Genomic DNA, 22,046 nt, shown 5'->3' on the forward strand with positions numbered 1-22,046 from the left:
GGTACCTCACAGGCTTCAGCCTCACTTTGCATGCATCAGCTACAGTCAACTGCGCATTTCCCTAGGACTGCCTTTTGCCAAGACAGTTTTCATTTCATTTGGTTCATTTTTTCAATAGTTCATTCTGTTTAGTTCTTTTAGTTTTCTTTATGCATTGGCACTGCGAATAATGAGTGCTTGAGGCTTTCATCTTACCTTCCCTTTCTAATCAACTTAAAATTTTAAAATCTTGCCTGAAAAATATGAGGTACCAACAAACAGGACAATGCATGAGAAGTCAAGGATTTCTGGATCTTGTCCAGTACAACCCTGGGTCATTCTTGATTTCTATACTTTTTACTAATAAATCTTGTCAATACAAGTCAACCAGGTAAAAAGTTCAAAACAGTTGAAAATTATATAATAGTTTGAAATCAAACTTTCACTTTTCTTTTTTTTCAGGAGCATGGTTAAAGCATTGTGTTAAATAAGAGAAAAATGGATTTTAAAAGTAATAGATGAATACTACCACTAACCAGTAGAGTATTGTATCAGTAATGGACCAGTAATAAACATAGCTACACATCAGCAATTCAAAGCTTGCAGATGGCATCCTTTATAAATCCATTTATCTATATTAAATGTCACTTACACTTCTATCACTCTCAATTTCTAGCATTAGCTTATAGGTAGTTAGATCAGTGTGACAAGTGTGCAAGTTGATATGTACGCTGATAATACAAGTTGTTGTTTGTCAGAAAGTAATAGAAAACACGCAATTATATGTTGTTCCTATTGCACTGTATCCAATTATGTATGTGTTTGCAAAACAATGACAAAGAGCAAATTCACCTAAAACTTGTTGCTGCTTCCTATGAAAAGCTTTCAGATGCCATTTATCATTACTATAATGAAAGTGGAATTATGTACTGTATTCACTTATCACTTGTTATATTCCACTTATGTCATGAAGAAAAGATTACAAAGTTTGAAAATTCTAAGAGCTCTTACTATGCAAAAAAAGAGGTTATAATTTTCTCCGACCACAAAAATCAGTTTCTAAACCCAGCATCCATGGTCATGTGATCTTGGAAAATATTGTAAGGTGCTTAACTTTCACAGATTCTAATAAAGTCTATCTTCCTGGCACAAATTTCTTTCACTAGCAGACACTGTGTACTGTACTCTGGTGTGGTGTGAGAAGACCAAAGTGTTCCATAATAATAAGGTGCAGTATAAACAAAGGAACCTTAGCACCTTGCAACTTACAAACTGGTTCTTGGGATCAATTAAGCTCACAGAGAGAAATCTGATTCTGTTTAAGCATGTTAATAATTATTTTAATCTAAAATGATGTACAATATACGGATCTCAAAAACCTTCAGATAAAGGAGTTTTGATTTTTAATCTGAATTTCATTTACAAACCCAAAGCATACTTTCCACTGCATTAGAATAAACTAACATAAACCACTTTCAACTATTACTCTGCAGCACAATCACGCCTTGCTTTGATGCTCTCCTCCACAATGTGTGCAAGTGTTTGTTACGCATCTACATGATAATGTGGAAATTTCAAAAGTATTATTTTTCCTATTCAATTCACACTACTAGTTACAGGGAGGGTGACAAGCACAAATAACTAGTGCATGACTACATGACAAGTCTTCTAACCTCCTATATGACAATTTTTTAAAATCTGAATATCCAAAACATGGTCTAACTTTTTGGGAGTTGATACTGGAAGGCCATTTTTCACAATAATATTGAATAAGATGTTCTCAATACTGCAACAGCAAAGTGCTGAGTCTTTCTAATAATAATATTGCATGGATATTTATTGGACATTTGTACAAAAAAAAAAAAAAAATTTAGGTTCATAATCCACTACCTTGGAACAGGTCATTAATACCTAGTCTCCAGGAGGAACTACAGTAAACATGTTCAGAAATGCTACAAAGTATAAAACCAATAATCTAACCATTATTAACTTTTCTGACACTGTAAAAGTATATATTAGGGATGATGTACATATATTTCTTATTAGGAGTCAAGCAACAATGCCATTTTTATCCTAAAAATATGGACATGTGCTAATGACCACAGAAAACAAAAAAAAAAGATGACCTGACGGACAGGTTTTACATATAATAGATTTTCCTCTTCATAATTCTGAATAACAATAAACTTTGAATAAAGCAAAACTTAGAAATTTCAGATATGCGGGTCTGCATAAATCCCCTTCCCCAAAACACATCTGTATAAACCCCCTTCCCCAAACCACAAACAAATATGCCATTATCTTGCAAAATCTTAGCGAGTCTTGAAAAGTCTGATATCAAGTATCACATGGATTTGTGCCTTATCAAAAGACGAAGAACTATACAAGGTTTTAGGTTTATGTAAATTTTAAACAGAATTCCTGATCCTATCCTTTTTGGGTTAACCTCTAACTCTAAAAGGGACTGGTATACAATTCTTATGTTTCTCACCCCCTTTCTATATATAATGAGACCGATAATAAAGAAATCTAACCTTACAGGAATAATGTACTGTGTGAAACTTAAACCTAGTCAGTATGTCTGCTTTTCAATGACTAAAAATTGAAAAAGAAATTCTAAGGTCAAACTTGTGAAAATTTCAAAAATGCCTATAAAATAAGGTGCTTGCATTTTACAGCCAAAGAAAATCCAAAGTGCAGAACCACCTTACAGAGGGTAAACAAAAGAAAACAAAAGGCCAGTGTTTCAGTGAAATGTAGAGGAATGGAAATCTTTTGAAGGCATGTCAAGTGTAAAAAAAAAAAAATTAAAAACTCTTAAAGTTCCTTCAGTCTATCCTAACCAAACAAACTTCACAATTACCAATGAGTTATATTTCATTCAAAGCATCCAAAATACACCATGACAATCAAAAACTCAAATTTGAAAATTCTATGCTACTATGAGATTCTCAAGTATAAAAATTCACAGCAACCTACTTTATAAAGTAGTCTTCAACAGATAATAGGCAAATGACATAAGCATCAAATGAGGACAATTTTATGAGATATAAGCACACCCAAAGACACTGGTATATCCAATATTTTAAGAAAAATCTAGGAAAGACCACAACGAAATTCTCTACAAAAATTATAGTGTAACAATATAAATTCCTAATTCACTCCTTCCTTCACATACACCAAGTAAGACACAACAAGACAAAATAAAAAGCTACTCCCTCTAATCATGGAGGCACAACATGGTGTTCAAAATGTATTTCGAGCATGACAACTCGGTACTGAATTAAAACTTTTCTAACTAATATGGTATGTTTTTAAAACACTGAGTTCAGTTACTTCACCAAACTATTTATATGTTCATTATGCTCAACATAAGACAGAAATAGACACAAACAAAAATCTAATTATGGATACTAAGACAAGCAAGAAAATCTTTTATGAAAGATTGATAAAAATTACTTACTTCCACTCCAAGCAATGGTAAGCTATTATTTGACATTTAAGGAAAAAAAGTAAATTTTTCATTTTACAAAGCAAACTAAGTGTTCAAACAGCAGCAGCTATCAATTATCCTAAGAAAATAAACCTTCTAATCAGCAATTCACCTTAAAAACATAAGCCTTCAAAATAAGTATTTTAGGGGGAAAGAATCAAGAGACAAAAACATAATATAGAAAACACAAGACACAACACTGGCAAGCACTTAAAAAAAAAAAAAAAGGCATTCTCCATAACTACCCTTTTAGCTATGTCTCCATTAAGTCCCTCATCAAGTCAGTCAACTACAATATGCAGAAATTTTGCAAGTCTATTTCATAATCTCTTGATTTCACACATGCCTTCTTCAACAAGGAATGTGAACGTTAAAAATTTATTTGACTTCGAAAGGAATGACTCCTTTGGACCAAGAAGCATTAACTGACTTAATAAAAGTTCAAAATTCGTGCGTGATACCTGATTTCAATTCCTAGTGCTGACTGACTGTTAACTACTTTAATAGTAAATACTGTACAGTATATCAATTTGTAAACGCACTAAAGTGTACGTTACATGTGAGGTCATCGAGGGAGGTGCGAGATGTTGCTGAGTGCAGAGTGGGTGTGGGGAGTGTGGTGGCCTTCACCAAGCGGCGTGGGGCCCCTCAGCACTACGCGGTCAGGGAACTGCTCAGGGAGTCGTGGGAGGATACACTTGTAGACCACCTGTGGGACCACCAACCACACACCAACCAAGTTACTACCTCACCCACACATGTGATGCACTGTCACCCTTCCATGAACCATTCCTCACACACCAGCTCAGTATATGTTTGAAGACTTAATTTTATTTATGAGAGCAAAATTTTAATTAGCATCGCAAAGCAAATTCTTCAAGTATTCTGGGTGTGATGAAGGGCATACTGCAATGTTACAGGTAAACAGACACCATTAACCCTGGAGAGCTGGCATTCCCTTTAATTGTCATATTACTTTTAAAATTGACTAAACCCTAGTCTGATATTTTGTAGTCAATACTTTGTTGTCAATAGAAAATAACTGGTAAGAAACCATATTCCATAACCTAACTCCATGTTCTAGTTTTAGCTTAGAAAAGTCTGTCAACGTTGTAGGAAAAAATCACTTGTCTGCAAAAGAAAAGGTCTACCATCAATAAAACATCCAGAAAACCTAATGCAACTTGAAAAGGGATGCAGCACCCACAAGTTAGCAGGTCTGTCATTAACACATATGCCCACCCATCTGTGTGGAGAAGGCATTCTTAAACCAGTCCTGAGTAGTTAGTACGATACAACATTCATAAATTGCCTCAAGTGTCAAAAAGAGGTGATACCCTTAAAATCTGCTACCGAACTGCATATCAGGCTGACAAGGGAATGCAGACCATGTCAAACAATAAAAATATTTTCTTTGTCTGTCAAAATACACTACAAGCTACATTAAAAACAAAATTTTCCAAGGTTAAATCATAAATATATTAAATGAAGAAAGTAGACAGTAAGAAAATATTATCCCAATAAATATCTTGAACACCTACTTCATAATATAAGCATTATATTATTAAACAGCACATAAATGTCTTCATTCAATATTTTGCAAGTCACTATGATTCATTACGAACCAAGAAGACTTACAGAGTGTACATGATGAACATAGTTCTATACCTCATTTCTGAATAAAACAAAGTAGAAATCTAAAAAAAAAAAAAAACTGCATGGGAAATGCAAACAGCATTATATTTTTTAAATATACCACTTCCTAAGGCAATAATACAATTTAAATGCTTGCAGGCAAAACCAAAGAGCCTGATTGCCAAGATGTAATGTTCAATATGAGAAGAAGACTTCAAGTCAATTCTCTGTTGAGATGTAATGGCGAGATCTGATGATCTTACCACAACATATTGATTTCCTAGATTTCTGATGACTGCAAAACCTACAAAACTTGACTTTTGCTATAAAAGCGAGCCAAGAAGCCAAAGGAGCAATTAGTAAGAAAGAAAGAGACAATTAAGGCAACATAAATTGTTCACTATGAAAAGAAAATAGCTAAAAAAATCTGATTTGCTGTAAAGGAGTCATATGCTTTTATTACTTGAAATCCAGATCAATTTTAATAAACTTCTCATGCATATCAAATAAATTATTGTAATATTTATTTGATAACCCATTAGAAGCGCTTGTCTTTCTCTGTTTTCCAAGGCTATAACAATTATATAAAAGTCCTTCCAATAAATCAAATGATAATTTTAAAAATGTCTTTTTATAAAATTATACTTTGTTTTTATCTACACAGAACATTACCTTACTACAGGTTATTAGAAATTCACTTCTCATCATAATGTGGTTCGGATTCCACAATAAGCTGTAGGTCCCGTTGCTAGGTAACCAGTTGGTTCTTAGCCACGTAAAATAAATCTAATCCTTCGGGCTAGCCCCAGGAGAGCTGTTAATCAGCTAAGTGGTCTGGTTAAACTAAGATATACTAAACTTTTTTTTTTTATTACTGCAGTATTCAAAGAACAGATTATTCAAGATTTATGCAAGAGAAGTGAGGACTAGCCCAAAAATAGGGACAGTATACAGTATCTTCCTTGCTTGTTTCTAGCTATTCTTAATTTCTTTCCGGCAAGTAGTTCTGCGTCTACCCAGAGGAGAGAGGCGTGACTTCAATGAAAGGCCATAATAGCTAAACCTTACAGAATTATTTTCTAAAACTTTGTAACTAAGTAATTATATACACCTATTATATTAAAGCTGAAAACATTATGAACAGTTTCCTAACCTTCTCTTACTGGCTAATGATGGTCATCTGTCAGCAAACCCTAACATCACAGCGTGCTAACCTACACCCAATCAGGCCCAATGAGACTTTTTCAATGTAAAAAAAAAAAAAAAGGATACATTCTCCTACACAGTACATTTTATAATTTTTCTGTTCAAAGGGCATTTTATGCACAACAGCAAAAACTTCTGTAATAACATTCCTGTTCTAATAAGTAGTACATTATAAAAGAACTTTCTTGTACAACAACAAATTTTCACAAATTCACAGTAGATACAGGTTTTGGTTGTGGGCATTTTAGCTGGAGAGAAGAGGACTCCTAATCAGTCCTGCAGAAGCTAGTAATCCCACTTTTTGGTTGTCATGGTTTATCCTGCACGGAAGGAAGTGTTCCCACCTCAAGGGGGGCTGTACAGCCCATGGCATTAAGAGCTTCTATTGTTCATGCTTAGGCTTGCATGCCAGGGGTCTGTGTAATGGGCAATGGTTTTTAAGAAGGATAATACCAGTTAATCAACACTGCTTAGATAGCTGAATTGTGTGCACACCATGAGGAGTAATGCTCAATGGAGTCTACAAATGGTTGTTGGTTAGGAGGGGAGACAAAAACAACCACTCAATCCTCCTGAGGTGACGAGTTCATTCACACAGTGAGCAGTGATGCTTAATGACAATGGAAGCATTTTAGATGCATTGATAAGTCTACCAGATTAACATTCCTAATTTTCATGGGGCTGACCTAAAAACCTAATTCAGTTTACACTAAAATGGTGAGAATATTCATAATCCTCCCAACTGGCACATCACCATGTTGATTTGGTGTATCAACACAGAGACCAGTAACAATGTTAGTTCAATGGTTTCCTTTGAGTCTATTAGGTTGTAAAGAAGAAAAGAAATAATGAAGTAGTCTATGAGACCTCTGTCTGCACTGGCAACAGTTTCCTTCTGCTAGGATTTAATAATGGTAAATTAGTTGACTGTCCTGGGCCTTATATGGTAATAATCACCACCAGAAAAATTATCATCATCACAAAGGTTAAAACTACGAGAGGCGAATACTGTAAGCTTTTCTCCATTTTTCTTCTAGTGCACAAGAAAGAATAACTGACACTTTTATATACAATTTTCCATGTTAGTTCAAAGGACATTTCCAAGTCATTTCCATTTCCCCTTCATCATTATCTCACCTACATATGGATCTTAAGGTATCATTTCTAACTACCCTGCCATCGGACTCCTTTTATTCTGAAAGATATGTTCTCAACCTGACAATATCTTCTATAGTTTCATTGACATACCATGATTAATGTTCATATAGCAATAAAGATTTATTACAATTACGCATAATCTTACACATTCATATGCAATATCAGTTGTTTTGATTTCCAAATCTTACTCAGCAAGTCCACTGCTTGATTTGGCATATTATTTCAATTAGTGACACGAAACCTCTCATAATATTGATGCACCCCAATGCTTACTGCAAATTTAACTGACATATCCCAATCATTATTAAATCTGCTTCTACTTTGTACATGGCAGTTTCAAGTTTTGCTTAATCAACTGGAATGCAATAATATTCTACATTATTGGTCTGTAACCAAAATCAAAAGCCTTCTCATAATCAACAAAACCACTAGAAATGGATTTTTAAACTCCATAAAATAGTAAACACAATTTAACTTAATGCAAATATTTTATTTGTGCAATTACTGCCTTTTGTAGTTAGTTAGTTATAAATGATTGTTTATCCAGACTTCCCTGCTAAAACTAGTCTGTTGATCAGTTAGCTTTTTACCAATTTCTTTCTCTAACTTTTCAAGAATAAACATACTGAATATTTTCAATAGAACTAACAGACGTGTAATGCCTCTATAATTACCACGCTCAGTCAGGTCACCTTCCTTTGGTACCTTCACTATCTCTAATTCCCAAGCATCAAGCTTTGTTTCCTAATTCCATACTCTGCAAAACAGACTAGTCATTTCATCCTCAACTAAACAATCTCAGCAGTAATTCCATCATAACCTGGGGCTTTCCATCTCATAAGTTTCTATATTACTGATTCCACTTCAAAAACTGAATTCCTTCTTTAGTACCTTCAAGTCTTCTTCACTTACTGATCTCTCCTTTTGAAAGTCATTTTTCTATCTATTTGCACCAAAGGATGTTTCTTTAATATTTTTGTGGGCTACCTAAACACCAATGCAACTTCCTGAATACATAGCATTGTCAGCATCATCTGTCCTCTTCCAAGTATTCCCACATCTCTTATTGAGCTTTGTTTAACTTAACTACCTATACTTGCATACTTTTAGCAAGTTCCATTTTGTGTTCACCTTCCTGACATTCTTTTAGCAAGTTCTATTCTGCGTTCACCTTCCTGACATTCTTTATTATCCCAGATATCATTTGTCATTTAAGGTTTGTCTTTATAAACTATATTCCAGTACTTCTTTTCCAGCAGTGATATAAATTTCTAATAACAAACTGGGTTTCACTGACTGTCTGCATCACCTCACATATGTTTCAACCATCAAAGCTTCTAGATGTTCTTCAAGAAATTTTTAAGTACTAAGCCTATATATTTGCATCAACATTTATGTTGGGTACTTTCAATTCCAACTTTAGTGGCAATTAGAAGCTGGTGATCACTGCCAAAGTCTGCCTTTCTATAGCTCCTAACATTCCTCAGAATAGTACCACATGGAAATTAATGCACTATTTGGAATTTAAGAATAGCAGGTGACTGCATTTTAAAAGTTACTTTACATTACCATATAAAATTTCTTTTATCCTTTATACAGAAGACTTTTATAGAAATAAAATGGAAATTATCTATAGATTTCAATTAATGTTCACGTTCTTATGTGAATTGTTTTTCTCATATTTTATTATTAAAAAAAACTGAGAAAAAATCAGAGAAAGCATTGCTATGGTGCTTGCTCTCTTCTTTAGAGAAAAGATATAGAATGCAGACTAGATTTCTGCACAGTGTAGTGTAAAAAATGGAATATAAAAAATGGAATAAAACTGTGTTTCCTGACTGTGTCAGAAAGGTATTAAGGGAGAACCTTTACCATGTTAAGTTCTGACATTGTGAAAAACACTTATTGATCCACTTTGGTACATTTGTCATTAATGTAAAGTTTATACAGGTCAAATGCTTTTAGTATCATGCAACAATTCATGGATAGTAAATTTTCACCTGATGATGCTGTTACACCTATATTTGGCATTACCTGTATTAGTTCCAATTTGGAGATAAAAAATCTATTCGAATAAAGTTTTTTCATGGATTCCACTTCCTAAAATACCCCATAGACTATCCTGTAATATTTGAATTCATTTTAAAGTAACAATGGGTACAAAAAATAATTCTGGATTTTACCGCCTCATCTTGTAAAACAGAAAAACTGTTTAAAGAACATCGAGGAACAAAGTAAGTGGCACAGCCTGCAGTGTGCCTTGCATGAAACACTGCAGATGGTACCACAGGTTCTTTGAAGCAAGCCATGATTTCGATATGAATTGCTCTTTTGCCTTTTTACTTTTCAGCCATTCCCATTGGTCTCTTCCAAACCAGCAGTCCAAATTCTTCAACTTTCCCTTACAGGAATTTTCAATTTCCGTTTAAGAATGAACACTTTGAGCCAGCCCTACAACAGTCTCAAAATGTGACTCAACAGTTTCACTGAACTACCTTAAAGTAATAGTGATAACTAGGAATGGAGTTCTCAGGATATATTCATACAATACACCAAACAATGAAAAATTTTTGGCAGTGAGCTGAAAACATTTTTCCTCTTAATATTTTTTCTCCTGGAAATACAACAACTAAAAAGACACACCAGAGGCAATTTAATTTACAATTCTGCACCTGAATCTATGACCATTATTGATACATGCCAACTAGCATAAATGGCACAGCATCCACCTTCACTACATATTTATTTGTTCAATTAACTCAAACTTTTGAAAAACCTCCACCAAAAACTTTGCTCCTCGATATAGATGTCTTAGGACGACTTCATAACACATGCAAGCAAAAACAATTAATAACTTGTGTTATGAACTATACTGACCAAACTGGAATCAAGACTGCTGAAAGCCTTTGCTATCCTAAAGATTTTTCAAAATAATGAACTACATACTGTATACATTGTAATCTTCTACTCAATTCTGAAAAATACATGGTACTTGATCACACAGATTACAGTTCATGAAGAGAACAATTTCTAATCTTAGCTTGCAACAGCAAGACTCCACTTTAGAAAAGAATGGGTATGCAGTATCATTTAAGTCCCCTTCACTTCTAACTCAGAATAAGGATTAACCAAATAGAGAAATCAGTGCCATGTTTGCTAAGTACTGCATAAATACAAGTCATCAGTACTCATTCAAAATGAATCACACTTCTTAAAATGACTGCTCTTGCTCATAAATAAGAGGTATTCATTCCACTTGGTTTGATATTAAATGGCAATTATACTCATGTTTACTGATTAAATATGTAATCACCACAACCTAACTGTTTATATTTTTTTCAAGTATTGCACAGTCTCAAAATATTCATGATACATCTGTCAGCAAAAGTTCTTTACAACTTTGCAATACACTGTATAAAGTACTATGTTCACCATTTAGAATAAAGAAATACTTTTGTTTTCTTTCTCATAAAAAATAACTGTTTACAATAGAAATTTCATCATGGGGAAAGAGGGTGGAAGTTATTAAAGGTATCTGAGTGAAAATAATTTATGAAGCAAAACACAAATGTGGGCCTAAAATCCTGACAACCAGGTTATATAACTCGTATTCTATATCTACTGCTCCATTTCTTACAAGATTAAGACTAGAGTACAGCAATTATCAGCAGCAGAAAAATCTTCAAAAACCGTCAGTTATATTAACTAAAAACTGATGAAAATAACAGAAACTCATAAGTACATTATATCTAAAAAATAGTTTGAAGTACTTAATACTCAGAAAGAGAACCTAAATCCATAATATCAAGATCCTTGGAACATTAAAATTTTTTATTAGTTTGCAAGTCACTGGGTCATTTGAAATGTAAATACTGTGCCATAAATTATAGGATAACCGTAGCAACACCAACAGCCCTACAAAATTCCATCTATGAGGATTCCATACAGGGAGGACTGTTCTAAATACAAAATATAATGCCAGTTGCTGTATCCATGATAAAAATATCTTCCCCCTAATAACTACAATCCTAATGCTAGCATGGTTGAAAATATGTACTATAACACTTCAAAAAACTGTAACCTTGATATGCCATAAAAAGCTTCTATTTATGACACTCTTAAAATGAGAAATCTTGCTTTATGCATGCAAATACACCAGGCAATGGCATGCAAAACACAACTGAATTCACTACAAGGCAATGCACAGGCTGTACAAAGTGGCATCAAATGTTTTTTTATAAATTTACGGCTACCGGATGGGGAGAGACAAACCATACCCACCAAGACTGTGTGAAAGGTTTCAGCTTGTATCCTTTTGCTGACCAAAAGTAAAACACCTATGGAGCTAAGATCTCTATAGGTCACAAAGGATTTGTGTATACTGTAAACATGTAATGACATTATGACTGGAAAATATCCCCTCTGGCTCTCAAAATGACTTCCCAAAAGGGAAAATTGACAAATTTGAACTACTTTAATCATTTAATGTTTTGTACAGCATTTGCTGTTTTAATGTTTTCAATGAATCGACAAGGGTTACATTTTTCAGAACTATTTTTTATTCTTTCAGTGCTAAAACAATATATTTAACTCTAGAATTTGAAATTTCCTTCAGTGAAGGTTAGCATGCACTTTTTACTGGTCTATCCCCATATTTAGAAACAGCAGCAAGCTAAAATAATGGATTTACAGTGACAAGCCAAAATCATAAAGTGTGCCAGAGTATAATCGAGCAAAAGAGGATATTCACCCCTGTCCACGCTCTCTGGCATCACGAGGTAGTCTTGGTCTGAGCCCCCGTGGTCAAGCGTCAAACTCTCTGCCTTAAAGAACTGATGTCTGGGGGCAGGCTGGGGTTTATTCATGTCATGGGGCAAGGTGCGAGGGGCAAATGAGTAAGGGGGAGGGGGAGGACGATCACGCTGGGAAGGAGAGGAGGCTCCTCCATCCCGTGAGTGGTAGGTTGGTACCCCACTCCCAACATCAAAGGAATGATCGCGAGCTACAAAACTGTATGGGGGTGGTGAAGTGGAGGGAGGAGGAGGAGGGTATGGTGGCAGGGGAGGGTAAGTAGGCTCTAGGTCTGAGGGCTGAGTGGAAACCTTGGAGCGGGAAGACACAGTTGTGGGCAGAGACTCTGTGCTTGGATAAGATTGACGAAATAATTCTGTAACAAAGAAGAAACCTAGCATTTGCATTTGTGTGAAAACAAAATAAAACAAAATTAGGCTTTCTACTACTTGTTACTCTATGTACATTAAAATTTAGTGACAATCTGAAATGTAAACAACATAAAATGTTATGACAACAAACAGTAAACAATAAAAAAATTAGAATTGGCTACTTATGATACCAAGGAAACAACAAAACCCACTGTAGAGAAGTGCTGTTTCAGGACCCTAAAACCTAACATATTACATATATAAACTGTCAAAATAATTACAGACTAAATTTACATAAACAATCTTTAAGCAACATTAAACAGAGGTTCTGGTTCAACATTTTGGGAATATCTTAAACCTAATACACACATACGTATTACTTCACTTCCAATAACGAATGTAAAAATTTTTTACCAAGTAAGTGTGGTAAGTTTTGAAGTTCTTGTCAAGTATTTTTTAATACCAAAACAATACCACTCCCATGTCAGAACATCTATTTAAATCTGAGAAACCTTATGCTTGCAAAACAAGTGCTATTAGGAAAGATTAGGAAAAAAGGTGCACAGAAGCTTCTTAAAAAAAAAAATTTTCTATTACTATTTCTTGAAACATTGAAATTATTAATTGACAATGTCTCACAATGCCTAAATGATGATATAAATTACAGTAATTATTTATATGAAAGAACGCTTAACCTACAACTGTCATTAAGTGTATCACATTGTGAAAACCATTACAATTCAAAACACCACCTAATGTTTTCTCTGATCATACAATGTCACATCCACCTGGCATGATGATGAAACTTAAATATAAAATTACCTTCATTATGTGGAACACATTTCCAAAATGCTCAGGACATTTAGTAAACACATCCCTATTACACATAAAAACACTTATGTAACAGTATATGACTGCTGAAATGAAGGGCATAGCCCTGCAAAAACCAACATCAAATATCCAGGTATTGTGTTCTTGGATTAAGTTTGCCACTCCGGCAATGGGAATAGACCAGCGAGACCGAGTAACAGTGCTAGGATGATGTTCATGCAAGAATCAGCACTGTAAGACCATATCCTGTTTAACCCCTACAATTGCAGCAACAAGAAATACTACAACAAACAAAAGTTATCATGTAAACCAAGAGTGTTTTGGGCTCAAACTGCAAGGAGCCAAAGTCATCCTCCCAGCAACACCTAATACTTCCTACTAGTTATTATTACTTACACAGCAGTCTCCTGTTCAATGGCAATTCTCATATCTCACTTTGCACTTAATGCACATTTCTGGCAATTACTATCTTTGGTATGTGATTACCTTAGAATTTTATTCACACTTCACAAAAGGCCAATTACTGACAAAACAGTAGTTATTTGTTCATCTCAATACTATTTCCTTGCTGTTAAGTGGATAAGTAGTAATGGGGTTTATTTATATATATATATACAGGCAGTCCCTGGTTACTGGCAGGGGTTCCGTTCTGACGTCGTGACGATAAGCGAAAATCTCCGATAATCGAAAATTGGTGATTTTTGGTGCATTTTCGGTTATCGTTGCCTCTGTTAGGTATGTATCAGCACCAATACGCGATTACCGGTGCTGATAAGCGGAAATTGGTGCTAATCGCTGATTTTCGTCGCTAGACAAGCACCGAAAACCCGAATTGCTGGTAATTGAGCCCGCTGATAACTGGGGACTGCCTATATACATATGTGTGTGTGTGTGTATATATATATATATATATATATATATATATATATATATATATATATATATATATATATATATATATATATATATATATATACACACACACACTGGTTGTCTTTATTAAAATTATTGACCCATATCTCTCCCAATTTTTTCACTTGATCTTTTATATCTGCTATGCCAATTTTACGATATTAAAAGTAGTTATTTCTTAAATTTTTCACCAATCTATTACAAAAAATCCAAAAGTAAAGAAGAAAGTCACTGTAGTTTAGAGAGAGAGAGAGAGAGAGAGAGAGAGAGAGAGAGAGAGAGAGAGAGAGAGAGAGAGAGAGAGAGAGAGAGAGAGAGAGAGAGAGAGAGAGAGAGAGAGTGTCTTCCTGCAAAATCACTCTCGTTAGTGGTCTAAGAAAGGATAAAAAGTTAATAGTATTTTTGTCTTTTAAAAAATAAAATGCTGTAGTTCAGCCTAAGAAAAATTTTGTATTAAGTTCATTGTACTGTATACTAAAATTTATTTTAGAAAAGGTGCAATTTTACAAGAAAATTACAAGAAAGTTGGGGGAATAATTTTCTTACTTTCAAATGTAAAATCAACCTTTTTTAAGGAAAGCTCTTAAAGCACAGGATAAACAATAAACTCTAAGTTTTCCAGCTCTGTCTCTTTCCATCTCTCTCTTTGCCCTAAGAGGGATTGGGATGATTCATCTTCGCTTCGGATGATGTAGTACAGTACTAGTCTTGGAGGAATCTTCTTCAAAATCAGTTTACTTTTGTAGTGATAGTAGTAGATTTAAGAGGTAATGGGCAGCATATATGCCTTCGAAGGAACTTAGTCCCAAAGGTCAATGCACTGGTGATACCAGGTTTTTCTTTTTCAATAATAGTCACATTTACTGCACAAGCTTATGATAGCAGAAAGAGAGCACCTAAATTAGGGTTGACACTTTAGTTTTAGTTCTCACTGCATTTTATAGCCTAGGTAATTATTTTTATTAGTTTGAAAGCTTTCTAACATAACCCACACTGATATGCTCTGCTTCTGATTTACCCAGAGCAGCTTCTTGATCTCAGTGCTTGCAAGTATTGCCAGTACAGTCTATGATCCATCTTATGATTATTACAGTAAGAATCTGAAGTGTAGACAGCGGGTATTTGTCACAGTTTTAAATTTTTACGTAAAAGAAATAGGTGACAAAATTTACTGTTCCTCTATATGCTAATTAAACTGTACTTCAGGGTCTTCAAAAGTGAGGATGATCATAGCAGCATTTGCAACTTTCAGTACTTTTCCAAACATTTCCAAGACACATGACTAATATTTCCTTTTTAATGAAGTCCCAGAAGATTTTCATTAAATATGATTTCTCTGCCAAACCAAAATTCAAATGAGTTTACCTGTCATCATCTCCTCTCCATTTATTTTCATGTAGGCCTGAGTCTTAAGATTTTGCATGCATCAGAATAGTTTTCACGTAAGTGATATCTAGACTTAATGCTTCTGGCAGCCTTCTTTTTTTTGGCAAAGATTCACAAAATTCAATATAATAATATTGCTCTTCTTTGCCCTATCAATCAACCACATCGAGGACTTGGGTGATCTCTGTTAAGGGAGGCTTCTAGTTTCATGATTTATTGCACACCAGTCAGCACAATAATACACATCAAGCCTTTTGGATGTTCTCTCATAATATGCACTTTTAACTCTGGAGCTACAAATTTTTATATCTTTCTAACTACTTGCTTCAAATGCTTCTTTGTATTCACTAGACTTCCTTTGCTACCCATAACATTCTAATACTGATGATACTTTTTAATCAGTTTTGATAGGAGTCAAGTTACATGTAGTATGGTCAACATACTTAACTGATAAGCACTGATGGTAAAAGTATATAAAATTTCTTTATGTTGCTGGATTCTCTCTCCGCCATAAATGTAAAAAGTACATTTATGGCATAAATAATAGGTGATAGAAACAATATAAGAAGAAATGTCTGGCCCAATACACCTGTACTGATAAATGGTAATAAAAGCAAGGAGAGAGTAATCACAGACACTGGCAAAAAAAAATTTTGGGCCCTTTGACAGAAACTACTAGCTTGTTCTGAAGTAACTGCAGGTTAGGCAAATGAAAATTTCCAGCCTTTATTTTCTGACCAAGCCAGGCTTGTTACTCACACCAGCCCTCCCACAACCACCTTTCCGTCACAACCCTGGCCAAGAAGAGATCATAACTTTGAAGTAGCATGTCAGAAAATGAGGTATAACTATTGTATGGGAAACTTCTTCAATTTCATTCATATGCTCTCTGCATCATAGTAATAACCTGAACATGTTTTCCATATTCTGACAATTTTATTATGTTACAATTAATACGGTATCTAATCAAATGTCTGATTACAGTTCAGTAGATGTATTGTGAATGATATCTGCTTAAATAAGAATTACATGCACAATGGGGACATACTGATGGTAGAATAAGGTAAAGAAAATATCCACTTCTTCTATGGTAAATCCAATCACAATAAAAATTGACTTCCTATGTGGCTATATGAATCTAACCCCATAATAAGTGGGGAAACTAGTTTTTTCTGGATTTGATACTTATCAAGTTTTCTGGGGCAATACAGTTCTAAAATTGAAGCATTTCTGGGGCAATACAGTTCTAAAATTGAAGCAATCTCTCAGCCAATGAGAAGTTTCGCTCTAGCACATCAATAGTTTGGCAATGTTTCTACAGGTAATTAGTCTATGTTATTTTCTTGCAATATGTCATATTGAGAGGATAAAAATACTTTATTTGCAGGAACCAGTTGAAATTCATCATCTGGGAAGAAACAAATATTAAATATAACTTCTTCTTTGCTCAATACATCCATTCTTCTGGCATTTTTATCAACTCACAAAAGTATAAATCCAAAAATGATGCAGAGTACAAAATCACAGATCCTGCATCCCCACAACTGACAGGTACTCATCTGTAGACAAAGTTTTAGCAGAACTCTAATTTCATGTTTCCTCTAGGGCATATTAACACCATGGGTAAAGAGAGAAATGTTTACAAAAACACAATGGAAAGTTACTAGAACACTAAGAATTCAAGATGATTATTATTATTATTATTATTATTATTATTATTATTATTATTCAGAAGATGAACCCTATTCATATGGGGCAAGTCCACAGGAGCCACTGACTTGACGCTTAAGCCTCCTAAGAATATGGTGTTCATTTAAAAAACTAATAGAAGGTAATACGAAATACAGAAAGAGCAAATCAGTTATTAGAAAAAAATAAATTAACATATTATTTATTTACATAAAAATGTAAATAAATTATTAAAGTACTAAGGGAACTGCTTATGGTAGTAATGCAACGCACCTTCCCTTGAACTTTAAGTTACTAATTGCACATCATCCTTAGGTAGACTGTTCCACAATCCAACAGTAAGAGAAATAAAAGCCTTCTGGACCAGAGAAATTCAACAGCGAATAGAGATAAATTACCTCTTTAAAGTATGCACTGAGATGAACTGCTTGTTCTTAGTATGAGAGGATGCAGAGCTCTAAAGAGCTATAACAATGATCATGCATCCTTTTGTTATAAAATGGACTGCAATATCAAAATAATTATTTATACAAGCCAGGAGACAAAATCATGAAGGGAAGAAAACATGGAGTGCTGCAAGGCCTTTCAACTTATCACCACTAGCAAACTGAAGAAATATAAAAGTTTACAAGAAAAGCTCATATAATGACAGATGGGGTTACAAGGAAAAAATATGTACTGGGGCTGACACAATTGAAGAGTTAGTAGAACTGCCAAAAACAGAAAATATTTAAGAGGTTTTACAAAGAGGTTCAGAAGCAGGGGACAGGACAATTAAAAGATTATACGGGAGGTGACTGACCACCGAAATTTTTGAAAGTACAACTCAATAATTCTCCCTTTTTTTTTGTAAATACTACTAGAATTTTTGCAAGATGAACATTTTTACAAATAAAATTTTCATCTTCAAAAATTATTGTTTACAAAAAAATGGGAATTATTGAGTTGTACTTTTATAACATTTTTTGATGGTCAATCACCTTGTATCTTTTAATTGTCCTGTCCTGCTTTTCAACAGTTGATCTAATCTCACATGAAACCTCACTAAATATTTAAGCCTGTTTTAACAGTTCACTTAATTTTCCAGTGTGTCAGATTCCAGGTACGTATTCCTTCCTAACCATCTGTCATTTATATGAGCTCTTTGTAAACTTATTTTTATATTTCTTCAGTCTGCTAAGGGATAATAAGTCGACAGGCCTTGCAGCACTTCCATCGTTCTCTCGCCGTGAACTTTGACTTTGTTTATATATTCAACATTCCATATTTTCATGACTTCGTTATAAATTAATTGTATGCATGGATGATAAAATGAGAGTAAAAATTAATCCGGAATGGTTTGGAAGGAAACTACACGAATATAACATAATCTGGATGGGTTAATTAATATTAATAATAATAATAATAATAATGATATTAGTATAATTATTACTATTCACAATTAACAAGGAAATCTACCTAAAATCAAGAATAATGTAATTTCTTCCTAACCTACAGTGCTAACACTGAAAAAAGTAAAATAGACAAAAGGTTGCTACAAAATCTACAACATTCAACACTGAAGATGCTATTGCATCGTTGAGCTGGTTCAATTTTATAATTTTCTTGGGGGGAAAAAATACAAATAACAGTGTTAATGCAATCCACCAAAGAATACTAGAATTGCATTGTAAAAAATACTTTACACTGCTGTCACAATAAACAAACAATTCACAATAAAATAGTTATAACGATCTCTCTCTGTTAATGCTTATGAAAACTTTAAACCCTACTTAGAATTATAAATTTATCTTTCATTCTGAAGATAATTTGGACACACTTCTCAAAAACCTTGTAACCAACATATAAAAAACTTAGAATTGTGCAAAGTAAATATTCGTAATATTTAGCTTGAAGGGATTGTCATTTAAAATAGGGAACAGCCATGCTATAAACTAACTGAATAGCATTCCAGATCTCTACTTGTTCAAACTACAGTACAGTATTATAAAAAAAAAATAAACTTGAAATGACTGTTATGAAAAATCTACTCTACGTAGCCCTCTACAGCAACATCTAGTACAAAAAAACTATCTCACACATAAGCAAATGAAAGTACAGTCAAGTGTTATGCTGAGACTATACTAACTCCTATGGAAATTCTACTGTATAGAGGCTGATAACTAATCACTGTTTAATATTGATGAATAAGGAGTCACCTTCCATTGCTTTTCATCAATACCTCAGTATAAATTTCTACATTTAAATCGGTATTCCTGCAGCCTTTTACATGTAACCTGAACCACTTAGTACTCGCAGTGACAAAGTAGTATATCTAATGTATTTACTTGAAATTTTGATAAACATAGCGCAAATCAAATAAACACGATAATAACAGCTCTCAGTTCACTGTTTTATACTTTAACTAATATAAATGAAAATATAAAAACAAACCAAATGAATTCTTTTCTGACATGGCAGTAACAGTGATGATATACTATATAAAGAATGAACATGGAACAGCAAACTTCCTAGATGACTTGCTCGCCTTCTGATAAACATTTCTATGAAATTACTGAAGGGAAAGCACACTGTAACTACGGTATTATGTAGGAACAGAGTCTACATCCACAAAGCAACATGGTTATGTTCCAAAGACCAGGTCATTACCCTACCAAAGTCTACATAATGTATTCAAAATGTTGAAAAACATGAAATGAAGAATGGATTAATGAGATTGATTCTTTCAAATATTTAGGGTCAATGATATCCACTAGACATTTTCTTTAGCTGGAATTTAATTAAGGACTGGAAAAGGCATGTAAAAAAAATGGGCAGATTTGGAAGTCAAATAAACTGAAACTGAATATTAAGGATTCTACAAAAGTCTAGTATAATCTACATTGCTATATGGACGTGAATCATGGTTTAACAATGAAACTTTAAGTAAAAGATTTTGTTAATTTGAAAATAAAGCTTCAAAAAGAATATTAGGCGTGAGATGGCAGGAGAGTTAGAAATAATACATGTTCAATATGTAGATGAGATAATGAAGAAAGGAAGATGAAGATGGCTTGGACATTTCCTTCACACAAACCAACAGAAAGATATGCCAGCTAAGATCCTGTGGGTACCATAAGAGTTGGAAGGCCAGGATCTATTCAGATGAGAACTATGGAAAGGGATGCTGGAAATGAGTGGAGTATTGTGGAAGACAAAGCACAGGAAAAACATGAGTGGCAGAATTGCACAGAGGCTCGGCGTCACAAGTTATTCAGTAGTTCAACATTTTATTGCCTTTTAAATAAATTTTTAAAAATTAAATGTACTGTACTGTACTATATATGGTATCGTACCTGACGGCTGACATCAATGTGCTCCATGGGCTGGAGAAGGAAGCTGGAGGAAGAGGAGAGTACTGCAATGATGACCTTGAAGGCTGAATTTTTTAAACTTTTGGATTTGCAGGTTTTTGCAACAACTGGTTGAAGGTACCCTGAATTCTGCGGCTCTTCCCTTAATTCAAAATCACCCAAGAGAAATATAAGAGTTGTACACTCCCACCATTATTTAGTAAGTAAGTGTTCAGCATTGGAATCTATCTCCTTGAAAAGCACAAGGGCTTTATCAATGTGCACAGAGCCTGCTGAAACTTGCTGGTGGTGAAGGCATCTTGATTCTAATTCTGGTGCCTGCTCCTCTTCACAGCGATGCTGCTTGTGAATCTCTACAACTCTCATCTGTTGCATCTCCAGCCTGCCTAAACATTCATCTACAGTAAGAGCTCTTGAAGATGGCCATGATTCCCTGGTTCATTCATTGCTAGACAGAGGTGGTATTGGGAGGTAAGTGTAAAGTGGATGAAGAACCAGTTCTCAAAAGTAAAGATAATCACCCCCGCCTTGGAAACTGACATTCATATAACTGGGAGATATACCTTGGATTCTTTGATGCCCGAGGAATCTTCGCATAATGCACCAGCAACAGCTTTAGCTTAAAAGTCACCTGCATAACTGCCTCCCAACAAACAGTTCAAACAGTTTTTGCGACCTTGACAGCTGGCAAAGCCTCCTTAGATATACATGAACAGTCTGGCACTTTTTTCCAGTAAAGACCAATCTCGTGAACATTAAATATTTGTTCTGGAAAAGAAACTCCTTCGTCATAATTACTGCCATTACTGCAAGGAATTTGAAAGCTGCTAACTCACTGACCAATACACTTTTGCCGTGGATCCTCATGTTGTGAAGATTGCGTCGCTGCCTGAACTATATACACTATCCTGAATTTGCCTGTAATTCAGTCTCTTTCTTACGGGAAAACTACTTTGAGGTGTGCAAACAAGGATAATGCTTTCTCTGGAATCAACAGCTAACTCATTAGACACTGATGAGTTAGACATTTAATCCAAAGAAAAAGAAACTGTTTCATTTCTTCACAGATGGTGCTTCTTTTCTTGTTGGTGACTTTGTTCTTCAACAAGTGATGATACCACTGTATAACTCAAGCCAAGAAAACGAGCTATTGTGGCAATCTTTTCACCATCTTCATAGTGCTTTATCATAGCCACCTTATACTCCAATGGAAAGTCATGAAACTTAGATGCACTATTACTA

The 22,046-nt window shown here is 34.3% G+C and overlaps 1 protein-coding gene across 1 annotated transcript in view; it reads right to left on the bottom strand.

The window, feature by feature from the left end:
* The window catches only part of RhoGAPp190 (Rho GTPase-activating protein 190), a 218,402-nt gene that overhangs the window by 77,906 nt on the left and 118,450 nt on the right, over positions 1-22,046 (bottom strand). Inside the window, 3 exon segments of the mRNA XM_067107727.1 lie at positions 4,030-4,122; positions 4,125-4,181; positions 12,222-12,638. Coding sequence (XP_066963828.1) covers positions 4,030-4,122; positions 4,125-4,181; positions 12,222-12,638 — 567 coding nt within the window.

Source organism: Macrobrachium rosenbergii, chromosome 8 (genome assembly GCF_040412425.1).
Source record: "Macrobrachium rosenbergii isolate ZJJX-2024 chromosome 8, ASM4041242v1, whole genome shotgun sequence".
Taxonomy (NCBI): domain Eukaryota; kingdom Metazoa; phylum Arthropoda; class Malacostraca; order Decapoda; family Palaemonidae; genus Macrobrachium; species Macrobrachium rosenbergii.